General features: G+C 40.4%; 1 protein-coding gene across 1 annotated transcript in view; it reads right to left on the reverse strand.

Moving 5' to 3' along the window:
• The window catches only part of GABRG1 (gamma-aminobutyric acid type A receptor subunit gamma1), a 36,656-nt gene extending 16,760 nt beyond the window's left edge, over window positions 1-19,896 (reverse strand). The window contains exons 1-4 of the mRNA XM_042470321.1: window positions 19,512-19,896; window positions 6,605-6,687; window positions 1,662-1,799; window positions 699-851 (exon numbers count right to left, since the gene is read on the reverse strand). Coding sequence (XP_042326255.1) covers window positions 699-851; window positions 1,662-1,799; window positions 6,605-6,687; window positions 19,512-19,666 — 529 coding nt within the window. The 5' untranslated portion in view covers window positions 19,667-19,896. The remainder of the gene's footprint in view (window positions 1-698; window positions 852-1,661; window positions 1,800-6,604; window positions 6,688-19,511) is intronic.
• Window positions 19,897-21,323: the final 1,427 nt, after the last annotated feature.

The following is a 21,323-nucleotide window of genomic DNA, read 5'->3' on the forward strand; positions in this document are numbered from 1 at the left end:
CACACAATTTGGCTTGAGATATATAATCAAATGCTGCTTTAAAGTATATAAAGGCAGCATAAAGAGAAATTGTATAGCAGGGAGAATATTTTTCAATGAGATGATGAAGTAAGGTGTGCCTGCATCATATGTGGGCACCTTTTATGTGGCTTCCTGCTTATGCTGAAAGCTGCGCGACAGAAACAAAATGGTGCGCGCGCCCATGGTGTGCTCACTGTGCCACACCGCATTCACGAGCCCCATTATTATCAATGGGGCTCAAGCATGCGCACTATTTGCTTTACGTGGATCCCTGCATAAAGCAAGGGCGCTCTGTACTAGGCACTGATCTATAGTAGATTGACCTTCCCTTCCCATCTAATCTACAAGTATTTTTTTATTTGTTCCAACCAGGCCTGAAATTTCCATTGCAGATGTCTTGAGCAAAGTTTGCTAAGTGTGTTGTATTGTATTGTGAAGCCCAATTGGCCTATAATCAACAGGATTATCCTTTGGCCCCCTTTTACATATATAGGAGCTATAATTGCAAGTCCCCAATCCTTAGGGTCAACGGGGTGTAAAGAGTGAGGTACCCAGTTATTTGTAGCAAGCACTACACAAAACAAATAAGACATTACAATACAAGAAAATAGAAGAAAAAAAATATTAAAAACTGAAGCACAATTAACACTGGAGGTAATTTGGAAGAGAACAAATACCTAAGGACGTCCTAGCAGGCACTGCATCTTTATTAATCCAGAATGAGACCCAGGAAAGAACAACAGTCAAGATGCAAGGAATGTATGTCTGGATTGTAAAATATCCCATACGTCTGCTCAGGACAAAGAAAATTGTCATGACAACATAATCCCCTGCAAAGGAAAAAAGAAATCCAGTCAGTTTTATCATGCATGTGACCTCTTGCTACATCTTCCTTTCTGTTCTTCTTCCAGAACAACATCTTACTGTGGTTGGCAGTTTTCTACTGCACAAGTGAAATAATCTGCTTTATGGACGACTGATGGACATGGTAAACCTCTCTGAAAAAACCTTGCCAAGAAAGCCCCATGATAGGTTCACCTTACAGTCACCATAAGTCAGAAATTACTTGAAGGCACACTACAATGATAACCTGGACACTAAATCTAGCAATTGAATGGACGTACAAAAGTGAGTGTTGGTTCACACTTTAAACAAAACAACTTGGCTAGTGAAAGCTGATGTCCCCTTCCTCTCCTCTACACAATATCCTGAAGAGAACCTCAAAATGCTATGAATAACCTCAGTCTATAGAAGAGGTGGGCTATGTGCCAGACTCCATGAGGAGTCTAATTTTACCAGCTAATGTACCTAAATCCAGAAGCAGTTGCCTAAGGAGGTGCTGTTTTCTGTGTTTTTATAGAAAATGAACCAAACTAAAAGAGTGAACCATTTGGAAAGAGGATGTAACTGTAATTATAATGATTATGCTTTATTTGTAAAGGTTCAGAAAACTTTCTGTTTATTGTTTTCTAATATTTCCTGTTATGAACGAAATAAAACAATAACATATGACAAAGAAATTTCAGCAAACGTTCTACTTTGTTTTGAAGAAATGAGGCAAGTATAATTGCATTTTCTTTATTATAGTATCAAACACAATAGGAATATTTCACCGCATTAAATTGCAGGTGTTTCCTTACCAGACTGTGTATGAGAGATATCCGTTGTATTTCGTAAGCCTACGAATGCAAACTGATACAGCCGCCAGTATTTGGGATCTGCCACTTCAACAGAGGATTTCTTCCATTTGTACACAATTTCATTCCTTGGATATCCATCTAGAAACCAGGAGTACAATATGTGTGCAAAAAAACAATTAGTATTTCACAACATAATCCTGATGTAGAATGTTTTGACATTCTGCAGATGACTGCATGGATACATTCAGTAGTGCGGTTAGTTACTATATATAATCTTTATTCAATTCAAAAAGGAAAAAAAAACAATGACAAATTATACTTATATTTAGTTGTAAAACAAAACATAATAACTACACATCTACTTAATCCTTGTAATCTATCTTAATTCTCACTTCTCAGACCCTATTCGCATTAAATTCCCTTCTGCTCTTTTCAAATATTCTACACATAAATTCCAATCTCTAATAAATAAATAAACCTCTAGTCTGTCTGTTAATACATATGTTAATACATATTTGTTTTTATTTCTCCTCTGGTTTACTTTGCATGGTATTCCAGTTTTCTGAATTCCAGGATGACTTCAATTGCACAATAAATAAGAGCATGCACAGTTACCAAATCCTTTCATTTCTTCCATTTTTGTACCTGATTTACTTTCCCTAAACCATTGCTATACATTGATAAAACACTACCAAAAAGCCATTGAGATGGGATGGTATGCAAGTCTGTATTGATATGTTTTCTGTGTGGTGTCTTACTTGCAGTCCTGCATATTAGTAAAACAACACAGAAGATGTATGATTATAGAATCCAATATAGAAGTTTGCTTTTTTCTCCCCATACTTGTACTAAGCAACATACACATATGCATTAGTAAACCAGTATATCAGAATATGTGGAAGGACAGATTCTGAATGAACTTTTAGTGAAGCTACTGAAGTAAAGATGAAGCAATAAATAAACTATACAGTGGTTATATTTCACCCTCTATTAAGTTTAACATTTAGAAAAAAAATTGTACTCAGTGTTTTTTTCTACCCATTACAGTTTTATGTTCTTGTGAGCAAATTAAATTTATATGCTTATTAGTGTTTATAATACTGAAAGCTAGTCAAGCTAGACATTTTTTGATAAATGTAGGTTCACTGAGAATAATTTTGATGATTTGTTTAGGATATGTTATTCTATTAACAATGATCTTGGTACTGATGTATATGAGCGGATCTCAGAACACATTCTAAAGAATTATTATTGATGCAATTCTGTATAATTTATTACTGATTGACTGGCAGCTTGTATTTGTAGCTCCTTCCTTGACACAGCTCAAAACAGCAAATATATCTTTGAGACTGGGCCACAAGCCATGGCAAAACAGAATATTTTGATTAAAGTAGATTTCTGTGGAATTGTCATGGCTAGTTCCTCAGCAAGTGGGCCACAGATTGCAATTTTATAGAGCCAGAAACTGTATGAGCTCTGCATTCTGCTGGATTTGGAAACTGCAGTAAACCGCCTGGCTTAACAACAGTACATATGAAAGGGATCTAGGAGTCCTAGTAGACCACAAGTTGAATATGTCAACAGTGTGATGCGGCAGCTAAAAACGCCAATGTAATTCTAGGTTGCATCTGTAGAAGTATAGTGTCTAGATCAAAGGAAGTAGTACTACCATTCTATTCTGCTTTGGTCAGGCCTAACCTGGAATACTGTGTCCAGTTCTGGGCACCACAATTCAAAAAGGGTGTGGACAAATTGGAGCATGTCCAGAAGAGGGTGACCATAATAGTGAAAGTCTGGAAACCATGCCCAGTGAGGACAGGCTTAGGGAACTGGGTATGTTTAGCCTGGAGAAGAGAAGGTTAAGAAGTGATTTGATAACCGTGTTTTACTATTTGAAAGAAGGTCATTTTGAGGGTGTGGCAAGCTTGTTTTCTGCACCTCCAGAGAATAGGACCCAGAGCAATAAATCTGAACTATAAAAAAATAGATTCCATCACAACATTAGGAAGAACTTCCTGACAGTAGGAGCTGTCTGACAGTGGAACATGCTCCCTTGGAGTGTGGTGAGGTCTCCTTCTTTGGAGGTTTTTAAACAGAAGCTGGATGGCCATCTGTCAGAAGTGCTTTGATTGTGTATTCCTGTATAGCAGGGAACTGGATTGGATGGCCCTTGTAGTCTGTTCCAACTCTATGATTCTATTATTCATTTGTAATGGTGGTCTGCTGAGATGGGTCTGTACTTTCCTCTGACTGCAGACTGTCAGGGTGATGCAGAGATTAAGAAGATTATCAGAGTAGCTCTTACCATGAGGTAAGCACTGGTAAATCACCTTTAAAACATTGAAGAAGTGCACGCGTGTGAAAGCCTGGCACGCTTCCTCCATGTCAGGGAATCGTTGGCTCCCCTTCAGCATCACTGAAACTTTTGGGTAGAGGGAATTACCTCTGAATACAAAGTTTCCATTCAGAGGAAATTCCCTCTCCCTGAATAATTCAGTGATCCTGGAGGGGAGCCGACAATGCCCTGATGTTGAAGAAGCGTGCCAGGCTTTCACAGGCACGTGCTTCCTAAACATTTCAGCAGCGATTTACCAGCGCTTAAGTGCTGGTCTGATAATCTTGTAAGGCTCCTGGTTCATGTTACCATAGTCCTAGTTTCAGATCCTGAGACCTGCAGTGCCAAATCTATACAGATGTTAAGTAGCTTCAATTTTCATGACTTTCCTCCAAACAAAAGCAAAAACACCAACTGTAGGAATCATCTGTTGAGGATTCTCTTTTATGCATTCTAGCACCACGACCACCCGGGCCAAGATTTAATTCCTAGAGATTACTGGAAGAGGATGTTATTGCTGAATTCATTTAACATTATAATCGTAGCCTTGTTGTTAACTGCCCTCGAGTCGATCTTGACTCATGGCGACCCTATGGATGAGACCCCCTGTCCTCCACTGCTCTTCTTAACTCCTGTAACCACATACCTGTGACCTCTTTAATAGAGTCAATCCATCTATTAAACTGTGATTGTAATTGATTTTATTCATTTTATTGGGAATTGTTGTTTTAACTCTATTTTAGGGTGGGAGGGAGTTTTAGGATGTTTTTTTTACTTGTGGTTTGTGTGTAGCATTTTTATTGTTCTCTGGTTTTGTTGTTACCTGCCTCGATCCAATACAGGGAGAGGCGGGATACAAATAAATATTATTATTATTATTATCTAGCATCTTCCTACTTCCCTCTACCTTTCCCAGCATTATTGTCTTTTACAATGAGTCCTTCCTTCTCATGATGTGTCTGAAATACGACAGCCTCAGTTTGGTCATCTTGGCTTCCAGGGAGGTTTCTGGCTTCATCTGCTCTAGGCCCCATTTGTTTTTCCTTTTCGCTGTCCATGGAATCCTCAGCACTCTTCTCCAGCACCACATCTCAAATGAATGGATTTTCTTCCTATTTTTTTTTTCTTAACTGTCCAGTTTTTACATCCATACATGGTAACAAGGAATACAAAGGCTTTTATGATTCTAACTTTTGTACTCAGTTGTATATCTTTGCATTTTAGAATCTTTTCTAGCTCTTTCATAGCCACCCTTCCCATTCTTAATCTTCTTCTGATCCCAGGTCTGAGAATTCTTTTACTATTTCTATTTCTTCATTTTCTAGGTTGATCTTGTGAAGGTCCTCTGTGGTCATTATTGTTGTTTTCTTTATTTTTAACATGAAAACTTCCATTGCACTTTCTTCTTTGATCTTCCTTAGTAGGTGTTCCAGGTCTGTGAGCTTCTCTGCTAGTACTATGGTGTCATCTGCATGTCTTACATTGTTGATATTCCTTCCTCCTGTTTTATCTCCACCTTCTTTTGTGTCCAAGCCTGCTTTTCTTATAATAAGTTCGGCATACCAGTGGATCAGATAGGGTGAAAGGATGCGGCCTTGTCTTATCCCTTTTCCAATTGGGAACCATTCTGTTTCTCCGTGTTCTGTTCTGACAGTAGCCTCTTGTCCTGAGTACAGATTGTCCTGAGTACAATCCTAGCCTAGCCAAACTTTAAAAAAGCTAATTGAATAGAAGGGGACATATTTCTTTCAACAGAACAAAACAACAAACAAACATACAAGCACAGTATTAAGCTGCCACTCTGTAGTATGATTATGTTTTCAAATCACAAATGATCAGACCTTGGAAAATTTCCTTTTTTAGACACCTGTCAGAATTCCTCAGCCACAATTTGACACTCTGTGAGTTGTAGCTGAAAACGTAAGCTTTCTCAAAAATTGGTATTTGGTCTGCTCTTTGCTTTTTTGTATGATTAATAAAATAATTTTTGTATGATTTTGTATGATTTGCATTTCTGTGGACCTCTGCAGCCATGATATACATATGAGACTTCTTTATCATTAGTCCATCCTGTGTATATATTGTAATCCTAGTAAGCTAGGCTGGGGAATGTTTGGGCCCCAAACGCTCATAATTCCTCACCACTGGCTTTACTGGCTAATGCTTCTGGGAGCTGAAGTCCAAAGTATCAGGAGGGTCAATGGTTCCCTACTCCTACTTTATCCTGTCTGCCAGACTAAAATGCCCTCTCTCAGGATTAGTCCCATCCTAACTCAGTGAACACCATGACATTCATCCATCACTGTCCATCTGTCTTATTGCTTCCAAATCAAGAACTCTCCCTGACAGACTTTCATGGATCATAGGGCATATATATAAAAAACCCTACAATATAGAGCTAGATAACAGGTTTGAGACTTTGAAGACTGCAATGATTTGCAGTGTCACTTTTCTCACTGAGAAACTACTTCATCTAAATGGGAAAAAATGATATGAGGCACCAAAGAGGTAAAGTCTTTTTCAGCTGAAAAGCAGAAACACTCTGGAGCATCTCAATCAACAGGGTTACTTGAAATGAAAGAAATATTTGAACTCTTTTACCACCTACAGCTTGAAAACTCCAGTGGGCAGGAATGCTCATCCATAGGAAAGTTATGAAGCTGAAGATAACATTCAGCATTAATCGTCAACCTGCACAGAAGAGGAAAATGGGTTATGAAACAAGTTTCAGGACAATGAACCAAAATTAGTCCTTTTAAATAAGACAACAGCATTATTTTCCTCCCATGGGAGATATCCTAAGGGACGCTGCAAACTGCTTTTATATTTATCCTGTTACAAAAATGGTTTCTCATTTGTCATGCAGAAAGGCTGCTTACAGTGTTGTGAAAACTGCAGGCGTAACACATCATTAATATATGGGTCTCACTGTTCCAATAGTTTTGTAGCTTTAAATGGTACTCACAAACCCATGCTATGTGCCATGATGAACCTCCATAGCCTGGAAAAAAATCATTTTTTAATTTGGACCACAGTTCCCAGATTTCTCCAGCCGACATGGCTACTGACCAGGGGTAATGGTGGCAGCCAATAGGGATTGCTAGGTGGTGACCAATGCTGGGAGGCATACGGACTGCTAGTTCTTTCCTTCTTTGCTTATACTGTATTGTTGTACACTGGAAGGTGGGGATGAGACTAACAAATATTGTAGGTAGGTGATATTCTGTCATGATAACTAAACAGATAGCCAATAGAGCCACAATCACTTGGAGAATGTTCTGAATAAGGGAAAAAACAACAACCAGAAAATTAGGCAAACTTCATTAAGCTCTACCACAAACTGCCATCTACTGAAATGAAGCAGCTAATGCCTGCCTATTAGGGAAATATAACAGGTTGCAGTTGCAGTCAGATGCAGAGAAATTGGCTTTGGACTCTGTAAGCGAATGGCATTTGGGAATGCTGGATGTCTCTTACAATGGCCTCTTAAATATATATCCTGCCTGAGAAGGAAATGTTATTACCAGAAAAGAGGGCTGGCATTTACATAAAGTTTCTTTATGTTAATTACAGCTATATGGTGGATGCATGCTAAGAAATAGTATTTATTATTACTATTACTATTGTATAATTTTTGTATGATTTTGTATGATTTGCATTTCTGTGGACCTTTGCAGCCATGAGGCTATATGAGGCTGCTTTATCATTAGTCTATCCTGTGTATATACTGTAATCCTAGTAAGCTAGGCTGGGGAATGTTTGGGCCCCAAAATCCCATAATTCCTCACCACTGGCCTTATTGGCTAATGCTTCTGTGAGCTGAAGTCCAAAGTATCAGGAGGGTCAGTGGTTCCCTACTCCTACTTTATCCTTTCTGCCAGTTTCAGGCACCAAAATTGCTTGCCTTCTGTCCCTGGCTAGGAACTAAAATGCCCTCTCAGGATTAGTCCCATCCTAACTGTTTTAATAGGGTCATTTTATGATAATTTTAATGTTTGGAATTTGTATGATTTTATGCATATTATTTGTTGTGATCCCACCTCGATCTGCAGGAAGAGGAGGGAAATAGAAACAAATAATAATAATAATAATAATAATAATAATAATAATAATATTTTCTTATACCCCACCTTTCTCCCAATTTAGGGACTCAAGACAAATATAAAACAATATAATTTAAAAACAATACAACAATATTAAAATATATGAATGTAATTTTTATAAAAAATAAATAATTTAAAACAGTTATAAATTAAAATGTAACATGTTAAAAATACAAACTTAAAATTTATATAGAACAACATTTAAAACCCAGCCTTTATCTGTTTAAAAAACCTAACTGCACAAAAAATGTCTTTATCTGGCACTGGAAGGATAGTAGGGATGGTACTATCCTGGCCTCTGTAGGGAGGGAGTTCCAAAGCTTGGGAGCAGTCACTGAGAAGACCCTCTCTCTTGTTCCCACCAAACGTGCCTGAGAGGGTGGTGGGACAGAGAGAAGGGCCTCTCCAGATGATCTCAAAACTCTAGTGGGATCATACAGGGAGATACGGTCCTTCAAATAAACTGAACACAAGCCGTATATCTATAATGTTTTTTGTGGGTTTTTGGGGCTATGTGGTTATGTTCTAGAAGAGTTTCTTCCTGATGTTTCGCCAGCATCTGAGGCTGGCATCTTCAGAGAATGCTTGCCTGGAAAGCATTCTCTGAAGATACCAGCCACAGATGCTGGCGAAACATCAGGAAGAAACTCTTCTAGAACATAGCCACATAGCCCCAAAAACCCACAAAAAACTATGGATGCTGGACATGAAAGCCTTCGACTATCTATAATGTTTTTAGATGTACAATATACCTCACCCTGACAGGAAAGAACAAGGCAACATATACCCTTACTCAGTCTGCTTCATAGCATCTGCCAATCATGAGCACAAATGTACAGTGGACTCTTCTCATCCATGGGGGATGGGGAGGGGAGTTCGGTTCAAAATAAATTAAAATAAATAAATAAATAAGATTTGTGGATGAATATGCCTTATATTATTCAATAGGTGGTGACATGCAGGTGTCCACATCAGCATGTCCATGTGCATGCACCACCACTGAATAATATGTGGCATGGCAAACAAAGACAATCTAGTCTATGGATCATTATCCTGCTGACATGGCAGGTCCACTGTAGTCTGTTTTTTGTACTTGGAAGTGTGCAAACTACTGGATAATTTCAAGACGCTAATTCCGGGACCAAATGGACAACCCTTGAAATGATGCCTTCAAGTAGAGAATTGTCCTTTGTAAAATAGGAGATCTAACTCTCCCTAGAGAGCTGATATGGGAGCAATGACCTTAAGACTTTTGAAATGCTTTACCTATATCTGCTCCAAGGCTCAACCTTGAAATTTTAAAAATAAACAGGGAATTCAAATCATTATAAGTTTCATTTCAGCAGGCAAGTCTAAATACTTTTATCATTTTTTGTCTTGCAGTGAGAATGTCTTTGAAAACTGTGCAGTTTGCAAAGACTATTTTCAGTTCAGGACCTCTGTGTAAAAACAGAAACAAAAACATAGTGGTGGGTTGTTTCAGTTAAAAAAAAAAGAAAATAACATTCCTGTGCAGCAAATACTGTTTTCTATGCAGAAAATAACATTTGTGTGTGTGTGTGGGGGGGGGGGAGCCACATTCACCCCCAGCCCACAAGAATAAGCCCTGAAAAGTGTCTCACAACTGTCTAGGAATCTCCATTTTTGATTTTCCCATCACTCAGGAAAGCTGCCTTCAGTCATTTTTCAAATATTTTCCATCTCTAAAATAAAAATTCCAACCCTAAAACAAGCATTTTTGACATTTCTTAGTACAAAATAACAAGTTTCCATCAGTCTCTTTCTAAAAGAAATCAAAATTAGGAAAGGACTGTAGTCCTGGAGCTTCCTTTTCATCACAGAGAAATGGTGAGGTATGCTAGCAGCACTGGGTTGGCAACTACTGGAAAGACTACACAGGTTTTTTGTCTGATGAAACAGAAATCTTAGTTCTTAAGCATTATGTTCCCTTCCATTTTTGATATGTTTCAGAGCTCAGTTGTCAATATGTTGCCTTTGCACTTATTTTTGCTTTGCCTCTAAGAAATTATAGCTGTTTGCTCAACTGGCAAAGCCAGAAATGAGCTGATATGTCTCAGAAGACGCCCCCCCCCCCCCGAAAATGTTTGATGCTTTTCTTCTTTTCATCCAGCAGTATCTGCCAACTGAGAACAACATTTCCTTTATCCAGTTAAATGACCTCTGTATACTGTGGGGTTTTTTTTAAAATAAAACTTCCAAAAGACTCTGTGTTGTTTGTGCCATGATTCATATTTCTTAGTAAATCTGGCTGTATTATTTATAAGTTATTAATGCCCCCCCCCAAAAAAAGAAATAATCTTTTATTCTAAGTTATAAAAGTTGCACAGATTCCTGTTTTACTCACCATAGGTTTCTAGGTGAGTAGTTTGCCTTAACACCATAGCAATCATAATAATTTTAATAGTCAGAAGTCTTTCGTTTTCTACCATAAGGGTGTCTTGCATGTGCAAGGTGGCACCTAATAAGCCAGAATTGTTGAATATTTCACTCCCCAGATAGTTTGCACTACAGGTATAATACTCATACCATTAGCCATGTGTAGTGAGGCCATAGCTACTGGGAGGGATGAAAGGGCTAAGGAGGACCAGGTGGAGAAAGGAGACAGCTGGAGAATGGCAGAGGAGGAGCTTGAGTTGGGAGGGGACGCGGAGTTAGCCCCTGGGGAAATAAAAGAGGCAGGGCCAGAACGGGCGGGGAAGCTGGGACGCGGAAGAACTGGACGGGAAGTTGCGGCCGAGAGAGGGAAAGGGCAGATACGTCGGAGTCCGGGAAGAAGCGGAACCCCAGTTTCCCTGAGGCGACGAGGGAGCCGCCGGCGGCAGGGCCCGCACGAGGAGGTGCTGCTGCGGGACCCGCGGGAAGAGGGAGAGTTCCCTTTCCCTGACGAGGAGGCTTGGGCTGCTTGTCAGTTGCCGGACTTAGAGGACGAGTGGTGGGACCCTCGAGGGGAACGTTGGAAGGTTGGGCCTTTGCCTCCAAGCAAGGAAAAGGCAGAGACGGAATCCCTCGAGAAGCATCGTAGGGGCCCGGCTCCTTCAGGGGAGGACTCTTCCCTGTGAGTTGGCCAGGACAGTGGAGTTGGGGAAAAGGGCTTAGGCCCTAATGACTTTTGGTTGTGGTTTTCTGCTGACTGTTATTGGGAAAGGAGGTGTCGGTTCAATTAAAGTTAAGTTTGTTGCATTGCAAACCAGTGTCCTCCTTTTTGAGCCCACATGTTCCTGTTTTAAGGGAAGGACGCTCTGCACTGATGCAGCCGGGAACGCCAGCCCCGCCCACACCATGTTGCCTGGGGCTTCTGGAAACTGAAGTCCAAAACATCAAGGGCCAATGGTTCCTGAACCCAAGAGCAAAGAGTACAAAAGCCATTGAAAAGCAGCCTTACTGTCTGAGACAGGGATCTGTCTATCTACCCATGTGCATGCACATGCACACACATACACATGTATACACATACAGGCACACAACATACAATATATTTTTGACTTTAGAAGGAGGCATATGGTATAGTGGAGGAAAGGTATGCATCACCCAATAGGTTCTTTCAAGCATTCTTCAGGAAAGTTCAAATTATCCAAACCAATACTAAGGCAACTATGAAACTAAGAAACAGCTGCCATCATTATCTACTCTCTTATACATACAAATGGCCAGAGACCAGAAAACTATTTGTAATTTTACCCTAATCTATTATGTTACTTTGGAAATGTGGCTTCAATTCACTCTTATTGCCCCAAAAGTAACTAATTATTTCCAATGAGTGCAAATGTTCAAGTACATGGACTGCTATCATACTGTAAGTATGCATAACTATATACGTTGAAAAAACAGTTGATTAATTTCATTTTATTAAACAAGTAATTTACTAATAATATAGCTGCTTCAATCTATAGATAGAATCTACTGTGGCGGGTTATAGACCGCCCATTTGGGGCGGTCTGCACCCACCCCTTTCCCCGCCGGATCGGGGCCTCAGTGTGCAGAGCGGCAGCCGCTGAGGCCCTGATCCACCGCTTTTCAGGCTGCGGGGAAGCAGCAAAACGCTGCTTCCCCGCAGCCTGAAAAGGGGTGTCCCTGGGGCTTCAAGCCCCAAGGACACCCCGCGGCGGTGGGGAGAAGAGAAAGGGGCCGCTTGGCCCCTTTCTCTTTTAGTCCGCTGGGCGCAGCCGTCTGAAGGCTGCGCCCAGTGGACTAAACAAGGAAGGAGCTCTGAAACGGAGCTCCTTTCTGCTCCGTGTTCAGGGTGCACTAAGCGCCCTGGTGCGGAGCAAGGACGTCACGTCCGCGCCGCCCTGTCTAGAGGCGGCACGGCCGTGACGTCCTCACGGCGGCGGCCGTATGGAAGGGCCGCCGCCGTTTAGTGCGTGACGAGCACACACTAGGGTTAGGGTGGTGCAGAAGCACCGCCCTTTTGTAACCCTAGTGCGTGCTCGTCACGCACTAAAGTGCCGGTTTGTAACTGGCCTATAGTTCTAACCAAATTCTGTCAACAAATATGGAAAATGAAACAATGGCCCATAGATTGAAAATAGTCAATATACATTCCAGTTCCCAAGAAAGGGGACACCAAGGAATACAGTAACCATAAGACCATTACATTAATTTCCCATGCAAGAAAAGGGATGCTCAAAATTCTACACTAAAGACTTTTACCATAAATGCAACAAGAAATGCCAGATGTCCAAGCTAATGGAGTGCTCCAAAGAATTTCAAAGCAAATCAGCCTGTGATTTAAAAACTATAGAAAAGCATTTGATTGTATAGATCATGAAAACTATAATTCACTCTTAAAAAAACAGGTGCCTAAATATTTTATTGTAATCTGATGCGTATGTAACCTGATGCGTATGTAACCTGTATGCACGACACAATATGGAGAATTAGAATGGTTTCCAATTGGCGAGGAGGTCAGTCAAGGCTGCATTTTATCACCAGATCTGTTTAACTTGTATTCTGAACATATCATACATAAAGCAGGATTAAACTCAGAAGGAGGAGGCATGAAATAGGATGAAGGAATATCAACAATTTAAGATATGTAGATGATATCATAATATCTGCAGAAAGTAACAAAGGCTCAGAACTATTGAAGAAAATGAAGAAAGAAAGTGCAAGGGCAGGTTTACAGTTAACATTAAGAAAACAAAAACTAATAGTCAAAGATGATTTACATAACTTTAGTAGATGATGAAAACACTGAAACAGAATGGAGACTACAGTAAAAAAAAAATCAGAAGAAAACTAGGACTTGGAAGGGAAGTTATGAAGGAACTAGACAAGACCCAAAATGTAAAAATATATCACTGAATACTAATGTTAGGATTGTCCATGCCATCATGTCTCACTTCTGTGCATGGTTGTGAAAGCTGGACAGTGAAGAAAGCTGAAAAGAAGAAAATCAACTCATTTGAGATGTGGTGCTGGAGACGAGGTCTATGGATACCGTGGACAACAATAAATAGGTCCCAGAGCAAATCAAGGCTGAACTCTTTCTAGAAGCCAAGATTACTAAAATGAGGCTTGGTCATATAATGAGAAGACATGACATGCTAGATAAGACAATAATGCTTAGTAAGGTATAAGTAGTAGGAAAAGAGGAAGACCATATTCCAGATAAATACACTCAATCAAGGAAGTCACGAGCCTGAGTCTGTAAAACCTGAGCAGGGCTGTTGTTGATAAGATGATTTGGAAGTGTCTTATTTATGGGATCTCCACAACCTGAAGTCACCTTGACAGCAGTTAATAATAACAACAGAATGTACTATATTAGTAATTACTGAAAGCTGGTTTAGCTACACTGATTATTCTATACAAAAATATAGTTGGAAATACAAAAATGGCAATAAATGTCCCAAGAAAGCTAAATGCCCCCCATGAACCACCAGAAATGTTTCAGGAGTAATTAATGAATGTTACTCCTGGTACCTGAATAAATGCTAGCACTACTAGTTATTATGTTACCTTTTAAAGAACCAATGGCCTGGTACAGACAGAAGATTGTCGGCATCCTCGCCACGAACTATGGCTAGATGAGGCTGCACATTTACATGCCCAGCAGCCCTAGTTCACGAGGAGTCCACCATCCTTGTTTGCCCCCATCCACATGGGCAGCGCCATGATGGTGCAAGCATGGTGCAGCACCCAAACTGCACTGGCCGGAAGTGACGCAACTAGGGCATGCGAGCTCACCAATCGCATCCTTCCAGGAAGCTGCTTTCAGCAGCTTCTTTTTGCTCCCCAGAGGCAGCACATCATTGCCGTACCTTTTGGTTGCTGCGGCAACGATGCGGGGCAAAAACAGGTGGCACACTCATCTGTCGAGCTCCAATATTGCTAACACTGCTTCTCATTAGTGGCTGGTGACTTCCATGCCAATGGAATAGTGGTTTTTAAAGGAGCTGTCCAGTGTGCTGAAACCACAGGAGTACCTTGGACAGCTCCTTTAAAGTTCCCCACAGCACACACATGGATGCCATCAAATCCCCCACCCAACCCACCCGTTTCTCACTCTGTTGGAAATAAAGAAGCAAGACACCAAAGACTGGGAGGTGGGCAATTAAGTGGCCAACTGGGCATGCAATGAGTGTGTGAAGGCAAGGCAAGCTGATGAACAAGGGGATATATCAGAGGCAGAGGGTACCTTTTGAAACTGCAAAGCCCCATTTTCTCGCATCAGTGTTGTGGCAACACTGCACCATAACATATTTCCCCTCAATCTCTTTTCTGATGGAGGAACAAAAGCTGCTTCTCCAAAAGTGAAGCATTCTCCAAAAGAGAAACCTCCTAAAGGGAAGCATTGTTATGAGGCCTAATTTATTATATTATTTTCAAGTTCTGAAATGTACACATTTTAAATGTCTGTTTGCATACCTTTTTTCAATAACAGTTTGTTCTGACCAAAGTGAACAAATGGGAGGAGGGCACATTTCCTCCTGTGTCAGCTGTATGATTATTTCCCAAACAATCAGAATTTATAGCAGGCCATTTCCTTGTCTGGGAGTTGGTTTTTTAACAAGTGGAGTTTTGCCACTGACAGGAACGAGGTGCAAAGGGATCCAAACTATCATATTTTTGTGGTGTTTGGGATGGTTCTTTTTGGGGGGTGGGGGGATGTTTTTCTGTTAACTTTTCTGATGGCTGAATGCTTAGCATTTGAAGTCCTGAGCACTAAGTGAGTTGCCTCCAACTTAATGGACACGGGACCAGGCAACAGAAGCCTCACTCTTTTTAGTAGCCTGGCAGTTCTGGATTATTATTCACATACAGAATGTATAGCTTGGAAATGTAAGAAAGGGAAATATTTACCCTTTATCTAGTGAAAATATCAACCATCAGATTGCATGCAAAAAGCCTGTGGAAGCTGTTCAGCAACTATGTTTATTTCTCCCCAACACATATTGTACATGGGTTCACTCCTTTACTGATGAAGCATTAACACAAGAGTAGGTTTTAAAGTCTGGCAGCACACAGTAAAAAGAGCAAATTATCAGCCTGACAACAAAGATACAGGTTGAGAGATGCCAGCTCAGTCTCCCATGGAAACAGTGCCATACAGAAAGGGAGGGCACTAGAGACTGTTGGGGAGCCAAATAGCCTCAAGTGTTGTCAGATCCTGTTATTGCTACTTCAATCACGATCATCTAAGCATTGCTTTGTTTTCTGCAAAGTTCTCACCTTGGGCAAATCCAGTCACTTCTCTGTTTCATGTACACAAATATGCAGCTGAAAACTACTGGGTCCATGCTCAACTTTAAAAACTTCCTTTACACTGATAATAAAGCTGCATTAAACCTGCATTATCCAACAGCAGCTATACCATTTGCTGAGAGCAGAGGGAAGGGTATTCTCTAAGTTCTGTGGAATGGCTGTCTTTGGCTCATGTTCTTTCTCATCTGTCATGTAGAAGTAGCCATTCCATCTACTACCCTGAACTATTTCCACCGCACACGGTTCTTTCCCAAAAGTATATCAGCTGCTTGGCTTTTCTCCTTTCTCTCCTTCCTTTACCATTTCTTTTTCCTTTTGTGTCATATCTTTTAGACAGCAACACTGAGAGCATAATCTGTCTTGTTTTTTATTGCTATGTAAGCCACTGTGGAAGGTTTTTTTGGCTGCATATGGGTAAAAGGGATGCTTTAAATAAAGATGTGTTATTCTGTAGAGCACTGCTGAAGAACCATAAGCGCACATGCCTTCTTATGAATTCCCATTACAACTTTTCCATCTTTTCTTCTACTGCTGATGTTTTGGAAGTGACATCTTTTCTTTTTTCATTTAACAGTATGTAGACAAAACAGTACTATGCACACAAGAGGAAGGTACCAGAGGATTTGAGGCAACTCTGTTTTTAGATATATTTAAAAAATAGTGGGAGGGTCCTCTAAAACTCATTTCCTAGGGAGGCTCAGTCAGAGCACTGAAAACTACATTTGGCTTTGTTGTTGCTGTGTGCCTTCAAGTTGCTTCCGACCTAAGGCAACCCTATCATAATGTTTTCTTGGCAAGATTTATTCAGACAGGTTTTTTGCCTTTGCCTTCCTCTGAAGCTGAGAGTGTGTGACTTGCCCAAGGTCACCCAATGAGTTTTCATGGCTGAGCGCACATTTGAATCCTAGTCTCCAGAGTCATAGCCCAAAGATCAAACCACACTTGCTCTTTACAGTTTCCCAAATCCCCAGACCACATGAATACCAGCCTGACTGCCTAAGGGATTCTGAGATCTGTCGTATAAAAAAATAACAACTTTTCCAAGTTCTGCTGTCTTCAGAGAAGGGTGAGAATTCCCAGTAGCTACAAATTACTTACAAAAGGAATTCCTCACCTGTCTCCTAGCAGTAGTCAGATAATAGAATAGCAGTAGCCGGATAATAGAGAATCTGGAATCCCAAATAGCAGCAGGCTTATGCTACAGCATTTTCTTTTAAATCCAGCTTGCAATTTTTGTTTGCCTTCAGTCATTGCTTTATTTCCTACCCCTTCTCCATCTCTGTGTTGATTGTGTGAGCCTTGCTATGAGATTTTTTACAGAGATGAAAGCAGCTAGAAGAGCAAGGGGCAGTGTAATTTCCCTCCTTGGAGATGCTCTTCAAAGCTCCTTGTAGCCAAGGCCATGTTTATAGATGAGAGAGAATAGTGTCATGTATGAGAAAGAAAACATCCATACCTCTGTGGATTATACTGTAGCTATATACCTATAGATGTGTGTGTGAAGTGTGGTCAGGTATGCTCTTCAATATAGTGCATTGGTCAATAAACAATGATAGTGTGATAATCAAATTCAGTGTGGATAAAGTCTTGGATCAAGGAGACCAAAGGTGAAATCCCTGCCCAGCCATAAAGTTGATTGAGTGGCTGTGAGACAGTCACTATCTCTCAAGCAAGACTTCCATCATTGTGAGAGGAAAGGAAATAATAATTCCAATATATACTACTGTAAGTTTCCAAGAGGAACAGAAGAATACAAATGCAAGTGAGAATTTTTATTCTGGATGTACGGTAAGCTTTGCATATGGGACATCACACCATCATAAAATATTATTATTTTTATTCAATTACATAGCAGCTATATAGTGCTGCTGGGAGATAAAAATGAAAATCTTTCTTTTAAAAATTGAATAAAATGGCTGCAAGAGGATATAACAATGAAGAAAGAGAAAAGGTAATTCAGATTACAAGGAGCTCAACTAGTGACTGGGAAGATGGAGAGGATTAATTAGGTTTGCATTTTTATATCAAACTTTCCTAATTCATATTTTCTGAACCAATACATGAACATAAACATAATAGGAGCTTATTGCATGCACAATAAGACGGCTTACCTCTTCCGGCTTCAAATCAGGATCTGGAATGTTATCAGACTTACATCGCCGCTGATCTAGCCATGATGCTGATGCCCAGATGCATCCCGGGTTGAAGCTTTGCTCAGGTGGTCATTTTTCGAAGTCATAAACTCCCTGATTTTTAGAAAGTGGTGGCTGATTGAGGTTTCGACCCAGGATGCATTCAGGTGGCAGCATTGTGGCTAGATTGGTGGTGATTTAGGACTGATAACATCCAGGGACATCCCGGACCCTGATTTGAAGGTGGAACAGGTAAGCTGGTTTATTTGTGCATGTGATAAACTCAGTTAACCTACTCTAGACATATTCCCCCAAACTTCCAGTGCAGTTTTCAATTTTAACAAACGTACACAAAATCTATATATATTACCAAATAATATAAGTATGTCATTAAATCAAGGGGAAATACAAAAAATGTGTAAAGACATGAAAATGTATCTGAATTTTTGTGCATATTTTGTTTTTAAATCTGTTACCTCACATGGAATTAGGGTGTTGGAGTAAAGCAAACAATTCTTCCACATGTAGAGCTTATCTTGAGACTCATGTCAGAAAGTGTAATACATGAACCATCAGAAAGATTAAATTTTTCCATATACACATTTTCTTGGAAGCATGTCTTATTGAACTCAATAAGACACTATAGTATGTATGTGCCTTCATAGACACAAGTTGCCAGTTGACTTAAGATGATCCCATGAATTTCACAGGATTTTCATTAGCAAGGAATACTCAGAGGTGTTTTGCCAGCTCTTTCCTCTGAAATATAGCATACAGTATCTGGTATTCATTGGCAGTCTACCTTTTCAGTACTAAGAGCTGACCCTATTTAGCTTCCAGGATCAGATGCAATCTGTTGCCTTTAGGATATTTAGGCCACTAATACACTAATACTCTATATGAATGCACATAGCACCTGACTCTTAACTTCTGTACAACAGATGTGTTTCCTACTGTCATTGTATCAGAATTCTAGACAGCATATTTTGCTTAACAATACTATGCAGAGGAAAGAATCCTCTTGGTGATCTATGCATGTGTAATGGGAGATTATGCTAGCACAAGTCCTTTTGGTGATGTTGTGTAATGAAGTTACCAGTACCTCATTGTGCAACTACTTTCCCAGGCTGCAGAATGGTTTCTTAACAATTGCTGAGCAATGGTGGCAGCTTTATCCCATCTGATTCAAATGGCCACTGACTGGGTTGGGGTGCAACAGAAGGGAGCTCCCTCATGCCATCAGCCAGTTGGCAGCCATTACCTTCGCATGCTTCCTGGATTTCCTGTTAAAAGCTCTATCAGAACGTTATGCCCTGACACTGACAAATTAGACCTTGGCCTTAGGTTGTAGTTCCATGATCACCTATCTGAAGGAATTTCAACTGAAGAAAGTGAGACTTGCTTCTCAATAAATATGCATAGGATCAGACTCCAAATACTGTAATTTGACCTTTGAAAAGCTGATGTGAATATGAATGTTAAAATGTCAATGGGGGTGGGAGACAGACAATATAAAATAAAATATATCTCCTCTGTTAGGAAACACCTCTACCTTAGGGTATATAATACTCGTCCATCACTCCAAATGCGAAGCAAGCGGTTTGGAGTTGTGATCCAGTGGGCATCAGATTTCCTTGAGTTTCGGAAGAAAGTGTCTGGAATCCATATCTTTCCAACCATATTGCTATTCAACATAAGTACTTTCATGGTGCTATTAAATTTTAAGCGACTATCATACCAAGTCTGTGCAAAAATGATATCTATAGTGTACTCCTAAAAGAGAGAGAGAGAGAGAAGAGAGAGAATAATAACAGCATAAAATACTGTATGAAACACTGAACACTGTATAGTAAACAACACTGAAATCCATGTCAGGAATCAGAACTTATTCTCTAAATGGTGCACCATAAGAGTGACTATGGGGCGAAACAGGCCACTCTGAAGGGGTGGCTTAAAGCTGCCCATGAGAAAGCCAGAGTGGGGCTGCGGCAACCACATTTTGGCCACCATCCGCATTTTTGCTAGCCCAAAATGAAGCGGCAAATAGTCCCTCCTTTTTGTGCCAGCAAAAAGCTGGCTTTTCTGCCCACCGCAGATGTAACCTGGCTTACAGGTGGCATGTGGTGTGTAAACACCACTCTGCTGGAGTGCCCAGAAGCTGACCCATATGTGGGCAGCTGAAATCCATGTCAGGAATGTGAAACCAGCTTCTGGGCAGCTTCAGAGCATGAGGCGTCAAAATGCTGCGCTATGAAGCTGCCCAGACAGTAGTGCAAAGGGGTGGTCTGTTTCACCCCTAAGATTTCCTAAACCAATTTGCTGTGCCAAAGAAATACAAGGTGGTAGCAAAATAAAAATTACATTTCAAGTATTTGTTTTAGTGAGGAATGCAATGGGAAGGTGTATTTAAGCCACAGAGCGCCAAGGATATGCTAAAACCATTGGTATCCACTGTTTTACCATGAACGGGTGTAAAATTGATCACAGTACTTTTTGAGAGCACGGGAGAGGGAGGGAGAAGGAGACAGTGGACAATATACAGAAGGAGAGAAGGAGGGCATATCCAGACTGCCAAGTGTTGTGGAAAGTACTATAGCAATAGCAATAGCAAGTACATTTCTGTACTTATCAGTGCACCTAAGCACTCCCTAAGCAGTTTACAAAGTGTAAGCTAATTGCTCCCAACAATCTAGGTATTCATTTTAGCGACGTCAGAAGGATGCAAGCCTGAGTCGAGCTTGAGCCCTGGCTAGTATTGAACTCGCAACCTTGCGATTTGTGAGTGGCTGCAGTACAGGCATTTACCTGCTGCACCACCATGGTTCTTCTTAGAAACCAACCTGTAAATTGGAACTCATGTTTGGTTTTATTTTATTTGACCATCAGTAGACTTCCCCCCTTCTCTCCTCCCCCCCCCCCATCCTCTGTTTGTATTCTAGACTATGTCTATACTAGGACAGATAAAGCTGGATTTACCCAGGTGGAAATCTCCTTATTCAGTCTCAGCATCCACTTCCACGCCTTTACATCACTGGTTGGAACAGACAGATTTTTTGTTGTCTCTGTATAGGAGGTTGGTCCAGTAAGTTTCCCAATTGTAGGGCAAGGTTTATCAGTGGCAGTGGGTGGTGTTTAATAATGAAATACCGCATGGGAACACATATGTATCTGGTGAGCTTTTCCTAACCTGTTTTTGAGCTATAATGGAACAAAAAACCCAAAACACGAAACAAAACAAAGATTTCACAATGGATGGAAATGACAAGGGGTGTTTATTTTCTGGTGTGCCAAAGAAATGCCCTGGTGGGGGGAGAAAAATGTCACCTTGATTTGAGAAATTGTTGCCCCATTTGGACCCATCTGG

This window comes from Sceloporus undulatus, chromosome 5, assembly GCF_019175285.1.
Source record: "Sceloporus undulatus isolate JIND9_A2432 ecotype Alabama chromosome 5, SceUnd_v1.1, whole genome shotgun sequence".
NCBI classification, from domain to species: Eukaryota; Metazoa; Chordata; class Lepidosauria; order Squamata; family Phrynosomatidae; genus Sceloporus; species Sceloporus undulatus.